General features: G+C 38.7%; 1 protein-coding gene across 1 annotated transcript; it reads right to left on the bottom strand.

The window, feature by feature from the left end:
* Positions 1 to 1041: 1041 nt before the first annotated feature.
* ndufa4b (NDUFA4 mitochondrial complex associated b) lies at positions 1042 to 5999 on the bottom strand. The gene is made up of 4 exons (XM_060848553.1): positions 5891 to 5999; positions 4054 to 4142; positions 2551 to 2611; positions 1042 to 1270 (listed from the first exon to the last, which is right to left on the bottom strand). The coding sequence occupies exons 1-4, from the start codon at positions 5930 to 5932 to the stop codon at positions 1214 to 1216; spliced, it is 249 nt and encodes an 82-aa protein (XP_060704536.1). The 5' UTR covers positions 5933 to 5999; the 3' UTR covers positions 1042 to 1213.
* Positions 6000 to 7266: the final 1267 nt, after the last annotated feature.

Consider the following 7266-nt stretch of genomic DNA (forward strand, 5'->3'; position numbering starts at 1 on the left):
GCATTAACAGCAGCAGACAGTGGACTTTAGACACCACCATTCACTTGGGACAACAAAAGGATGAAAAACATTTAGGCAGACTTCACAGCCAGAAATGCCCTGAGATTGTATGGGGGCAGTTGGGTGTACCATTTACTGTTTTGGATGTCAAGCTGCAGTTGTGATATTTCAAAGTGAATGATTTAAAAAGTAGGAAATTGAGAAACTTCACTACATTCAGAAAGGTTAGGTCTAACTAGGAGTCAGCCTACCTCCTGCCTAAAACTCAAGATTGAACAGACCATGTTGGGAATTGTACACTTTTCCAATCTAAAAAAAAAGGTACTTTTGCAAAGGTTTGAGACATAAGACTAGCATTTCAGTAAGGTTTTAACAATTCAGATAGCAAGGTCATGACCTCTGGTATTAGTAAACAGGATTAAAGGATTTAATTTTTAAAAATAAAGTTTATTGTGTTGCCTAACCATAATGTGTTCAATGTTCTTCTTTATGAAGAATTTGCCTTTGAGAAATATCTCTAAATGGCACTTTTAGAAACACAGAAGATTCAAAACCCAATAGATTTATAGCCACTGACCTTGGGCAAAGGGTATCTGGTAAAGTCAGAAATTAAGACTAAAGTCTGTACAAGAAACAGTATTTACTGCACAGAGCTACATGACACTCACTAGATTATTCTGCATTGAACCTAATTTGTATTAAAATCACAGGTTTAAAAACTGCAGTTGTTAACTTACTCTACAATATCACCTCCTTGGATAACTGTGATTATGTTCTCAAAACTGCATGTTAGGGCTAGGAGCAACATTTAAATCTAGTAAGGCAATAAAACCTCATTTATGAACACGTTTCCAAAAACAAAATTAAAAAGGTGAGTATCTAGTTTAGTGGTCAAGTAGCTCCATTTATAGCTGACTAATACTAACACTTAAATAATCTAAGGCATAAAAACTAGAGTTTCTGCTGTTTCATACCTCTCCCAATGAGTGGCTAGTAATGAGATACCATTGACAAACAACAGAAATAAAACAGACAGTGAAATAGGGAGTGCACGAGATTTATTCTCAGTTTCATATATACACACACAAATGAAATACAATCATTCCTGAATAGTGCACTGAAACAATTACAGTAGCAATATTGGCCCCAAGGGCTCATTTGACATTTTATAACCTAATAAAACCACCTGGACAAGATGGTCCACATTCAACCTTTAGAAATCTGGCCGATCCTTCTTCAGTTGACTGTAGTCCATGTTCACAGAAAAGAACTAGAGAGAGAAAAGAAAACCAAGGGAATTTTTAGATCAAAGTTCCAGCTTAAGTGTAAACCTTTTCCAGCCAGTCACATTTGCGTTTCTACCACCGTTAGGAAGGGTGCCCAAATTCACTGCTGAAACAACAAGCTCTAAGTTTAAGACTATATCATCATTAGATCCAGATTCTGAGCAGAAAGATTTTCATCAAACTTTGCACTTTCAAAATAGTTAAATCTGTGGTGCAAGTTTTCCTATCTATATGCCAGTGAATACGAGACTGGTTAGCATAATTTCTTTTCAATTCAAACTAAAGTAGGTACCACATTGGCAGAAAGTTACCTGCAATCCCTCCAAGTTTAACATTTTTCTCGGTTGTGCACTCAGCAATTCTAGCACTTCAGGGATGTCTAACCAGTGATTTATACATTTGAAACATGTTTAACCTCACTTTCTAGTCCTCTAGATAGGTAGAGAGAAAAAGTGATCTCACTAAAACACAAGATTGAGATGTTACAGGATAAATAAGTGGCCATTCCAAATTCCTCTACAACAAGAGGGATATCGTTCAAAAGATATTTCAACTGAGAGCAACTAGGAAGAACATCTTCCTGTAGACAGTTACTCATCTTTGAAATTTACTATTCTAGAACACACTAGATAAAAGCAGTTAAGATTTTTTATTCAGAAAAAAAAAATCAAGGGTTAATACAGGCAAGTAGGTGAGGCCAAAGTCTACAAACATGTAGAATGGCAGACTCAAGAGATCAGTAGCCCATCCCTACCTCTTAGGTAGAGGATATTATTAGTTATCCATCAATACAACTTAGATGGACCACAAATACTTTAACACATTTTAAACTATTTGGAATCCACTTGTCTCAGGAGGTCCAAATTGAATGGTTTAACACTGATCCACATTTCAATTTATCATTTCATCTATTCACTTCATCTTGTTAATACCTCTATCATCATCTACACTGACATTTGTAACTTAAGCCAAATGGTGGAACTGCACATTAATTACTGCCTTAATGTTGTGCACATATGGCACAGTGTGGGCAGTAAAGCTCATTGCAGAACATCAAAGGTTTGTGTAAAACACACACAAGGTATTTCCCAGGAAAATTATTTCCATGTTGCTGTAGTCCAGCTTTATACAAAGGCAGTAGCTTAGTTTCAGCTCACTGGCAGAATTCTTTCATGACTTGTAATGTATGTACAACAATGTGATGCAGATGAAAGACTAACAAGAGAAGTAGTCTTCCACTGAAAGTCAGTTCTTAGCTTATTACCTTGTACTGTTCATTGGGTGCTATCTTATTCCATGGTTCAGGGTTATTCTTGCGATCCCAGCTGAGCAGGCAAAGGGAAACATACAATAACAAAAGCATGCCACATGAATGGATGGTTCGAGAAATAAAGTTTTACTTCAACAAATTACTAATTAAAATGTAAACATTCTATTCTTCAATAGATCTGCTGAAGAAACAAACATTTACTGAGAAACCATTAAAATCAAAAGTTATTAAAAGCTTACAAATGCTGCAAATAAGCATTCAGAAGTGTATAGAAAAAACTGTATTAACACTATCTCAAAAAACTGAAAAGGCACAAATTAATTTTTGAACATATTAGCAGAAGTTAATTTTCACTGTCGCTGTTATCCCACTTTGGAAAATTTGAATTCTAAAATCAGGAGTTCAGTGATTCTCACTTACACAATCTTATCAATGAACTAAAATTACACACAGACAAATGATATAGATCTAGCATCTTTAGAATTCTTCACAGGAAGAATAGTTAAGTTATTTAAGGAGACATTACATCAGGTGACTAAGTGAAATTTGACAAGTTTTTTTTAATTAAGAAATTTATTTGAGAGAGATGGAGATCACTGACTGGCCAGCATTCAATGCACATCCCTAGGTATCCTTGAGAAAGGGTTGGCTGGTCAGTAAGGAGACAAGAAATCCCAGATTTCAGGTCATAAGTACCTGAAGGTGCATAAACCAAAAGATGAGTAATTAAAGCCAGAGTTGCTGACAATGCCAGTATTAGAGCACCATGTATTAGTGAGTCAGACAGAAGACAGATAAGATAAGGCCTTGGAGAAATTTTAAAGCTTCAAAAATCAGGACTTTGTTGGTGTCAGACCAAGCATCGGTCTGAGCATAGGGTTAAAAAAGTGAACAAGACTTAAAAATGTACACACATGCAAATACTTGGATGATAAAAAGTGGGAGAACAGCCAGAAATGCATTGTTACCTCTAACCTGCACTACTTCAACTGCAAATGAGGGTTTTAGCAGAAAAGCTGAAAACAGAAGCAGAGTTAAGCAGTTGGAAATAGGTGGCATTTGTGGCTGTGCAAATAAATAATCAGATGCCCAGAGTCAAATAAGAAACCAAGTTGCAAACATGCTTGTTTAATCGAAATTTGTCAGGGCATCTAGAAATCACTGCTGCTATGGTGCATCCGATTTTAATTGTTCCACATTTAATTGTTCCACGATTGTTGCTTACACGGCTACCTAGACCCCAAACTCTGGAGTTCACTGCCTACACATTCTCCCATTTTCCCCTCCTTGAAGTAGATCTCTAATTCATGACATCAACTTAAATCATAAAACCTTAGTTACCACAGCATATTATACTACAGTTTAGTTAAGTCCTATCATGTTACATGTGACTAAATTAGTCATGTGACAGTGAAAGTATAACTAAACAAACAGATTAAGTACAGCTTGTACATTCAAATAAGTACACTATAATGTTACAGCTCAATTACCACCCACCTAACATCAGGATTACGAAGAGCAAGCCGCAGGAGATACATGCTTGCTCCTAAACTTCCAGCTCCAATGAAGGTAAACAATGGAATTAGCTACAAAAGAAAGAAAGTGAATTATACCCAGCAATACATTAACAGAACCAGTAAAATTATTAAGAAAACAATCCTGGCTGTTAAATAAGTTCAACATGTTGTTCAAACTCACTATAAAGCTAGTCAGGAATACCTGAAGTTCAGCGAGACATTTCCATATATGGGAGTAGCTTGCATGTAACATCATGCCTGCTGCATTCTTTCACTTAAGTAATTCAGCAAGAGTAAACATTTAACTCAATTTTAACTAAACAGTGCTCATGTATTTACATTTCCAATCTAATGGAATTAATAACCTCCAGTAGTCATCACAAGGTCACTGAAGGCAAACTCAATGTTTTCTTGCTTTAGTACCTTTAAAAAGAAAGAGGCTTAGTAACCCAATGCAAGTTAAGTCAAAAATTGCTCTTTTACTCCTTTTCCATATTTTGACATTTCCAAAAAATTCTGTCACATTTATTCTACTCCTCAGCAGATAATTTGGACTAAAATTAAATTGCTCCATACAACTAAAGGAAGCAGAAGAAATGTTAACATTCCAAATAAAGACTCAAAACATCAGAATAAGCAAATGCATGATAAACTACAAGGACAATGAAGAAATCCTGTTTCCTTCAAGGTCAATCTGTCATCACCATATTTGCTACTCATTCACTAAGTTCAGAAGCAAACAGCGCAAAATCTGTGGGATGGTCTTCTCCCCACTCCACTTGCAAATGCAAGTCAATTAAATCTAACAGGGTATTTTTGTTCAAGTTATAGTTTAACTATGTGCACTCAAATCTGTATACATTTCCACAACTGATCAAGGACCACAACAAATCTTAACTTTATGATTTAAGTTTTTTTTTATTACTTTGGTCTACACTTGTTTCAGATATTTTGTAAAAATACAGCTCCTGAGAATCCAGGTGACTGAGCACAAACCAATATTATGGAAGTCAACACACTTGAGGGGTCAGAGTTCAGTTATGGTAAACATTGCCAAACTAATGTCAGCAATCTCAAGGCCAATAAACACTTGAACTTCAAATCAAATTACTTATACTACTGATTAATGCTAAATAAAGTGAAAGTTGCACTAATAGCACTTAGAACTCATGCCAAAATAAGTGACAGAAAACAGAGGCAGTCATCATTATGAACAGGATGCAGCAGCACTCACCAAATGCTGTTTCTGCATGACTGTGAAACTGCAGAATAGTTCCAAAAGTTATAAATAAATGGGTTGCGTTGTGGGTACAAAAAGCCCTTAGCCATCACAAAAATTCTTAACTGATAAACTTCTAATTTCCTTGGTGAGTTAAGCAAAAACAAACAATCCGAGGAGGCTTTTTTTAAAAAAAACGACCCTTTCAGATATAAAGCCACGTACAAAAGCAAAGTGTAAAACTCAGTAACAAAAATGTGAAATCTCTGCAGAACCCTATTAGGCGACTATCAAAACCCTGGCAGTATAGTTTGATTTGATGAAAACGCGCCTATTTATGGTCAAATTACCACTAAAACGGAGTTAAATCAGGGCTGACAAGTTAAACTTAAGACACACTTATTATTGATATGACTATTAAAACAAAATAAAAATAATGCACGAGGAACTGCAGCTCGGAAGGCAGGTGACTGCGGCCTAAGGAATACACAAGCCGCCCCCTGCACATGGCCCGCTCGAATGCGGAGATAGAAGGTCGGGCGGGAGGAGATCGCGATTCTCGGCTGTTTCCCACCTCACCCACATGCCCTGTACTCACACTCGGATGGCTTTTGGCCTGTCGGATCATCAATCCCAGCATAATGACAGCTGACACAGTCCCTCCCCAGCTCACTGCACCGCACCCACCCTCCGACTGAAGCGCTCCTGCCGCGTCCGCTCAAAGTCACCTCAGGGGCCTTCGGTTCGGGTAGGCCACGCATGCTCCTGAATACAGGGATGGGGAACCTGCAACACTCTCACATTTCTTCAAACTACTTAAAACATCCTGACGCTGTCAAGAGTAATAATACAATTTGACTTTGGCCTTAAGCGTTTGCGGACAAAAATTCCGGCGTTCGGTCCCAGCACCTAACTCCTGAGAAAGCCCCCTGCCTTCCCCCCAAAACAGAAGCTGTCACATGAGCTGAGTGTTTGGAGCCTGTGATTGGCTACAATGTCCCAGTGCAGCATTGGGGACATTGGATTCCACACCTAAAACTTACATTTGGCCATTTAGCTATTATAGAAGGACAACAATAAAGAAAACTACACCATGTTCTTCACAGCCTGCAACACATTATCAATGAGGATGAGCACCTCGCCAAGACCTTACCCACACCTCCACTTCTCACCTTTAAAGAACCGCCAACCCTCAAACAGACCATTGTTCGCAGCAAACTGCCTGGTTTTCAGGACAATACCATACAACCTTGTCACGGTAGATGCTGCAAGATGTGTCAGAATGTCGACATGGATACCACCATTACGCGTGGGGACGTCTCCCACCGTGTACGTGGCAGGTACTCATGTGACTCCGCCAACGTTGTCTATCTTATATGCTGCAGGCAAGGATGCCCTGAGGCATGATACATTGGCGAGACCAAACAGAGGCTACAGCAACTGACGATAGACACCATACAAACAATCAATAGACAGGAGTGTTCCCTTCCAGTCGGAGAACACGTCAGCGGTCCAGGACATTCGACCTTGGATCTTTGGGGTGACCTTCCTCCAAGGCAGACTTCGGGACACAGCCAGGACCTTAGGTTCATGTCACACTACAGGTGGCCCCATTACACTATACACACACACAGACACTCCTACACATACACACTCCTACAGACACACACACTTTCCTACAGACCCATACACTCATGCAGACCCCTCTCATAAGCTCACACATACACTCCCACACTCATACACGCACCCTCTCACAGACTTATACCCCTTTACACTCACACACACACATACCTACACTCTCTCACAGACACTCATAACTTCCCCCCACCACCACTCCCCCGGCCCTCACACATACCCACATGCACACATACACATATAAGTTTGTGGGGTGAATTAGGACTTGCAGAATTACATTTTACTTTGTTCAAAACTGCATTAATCCATGTAAGATTTTGTAAATCCGTTTTTTTAGAT

The sequence above is a fragment of the Hemiscyllium ocellatum genome, chromosome 32, assembly GCF_020745735.1.
Source record: "Hemiscyllium ocellatum isolate sHemOce1 chromosome 32, sHemOce1.pat.X.cur, whole genome shotgun sequence".
NCBI classification, from domain to species: Eukaryota; Metazoa; Chordata; class Chondrichthyes; order Orectolobiformes; family Hemiscylliidae; genus Hemiscyllium; species Hemiscyllium ocellatum.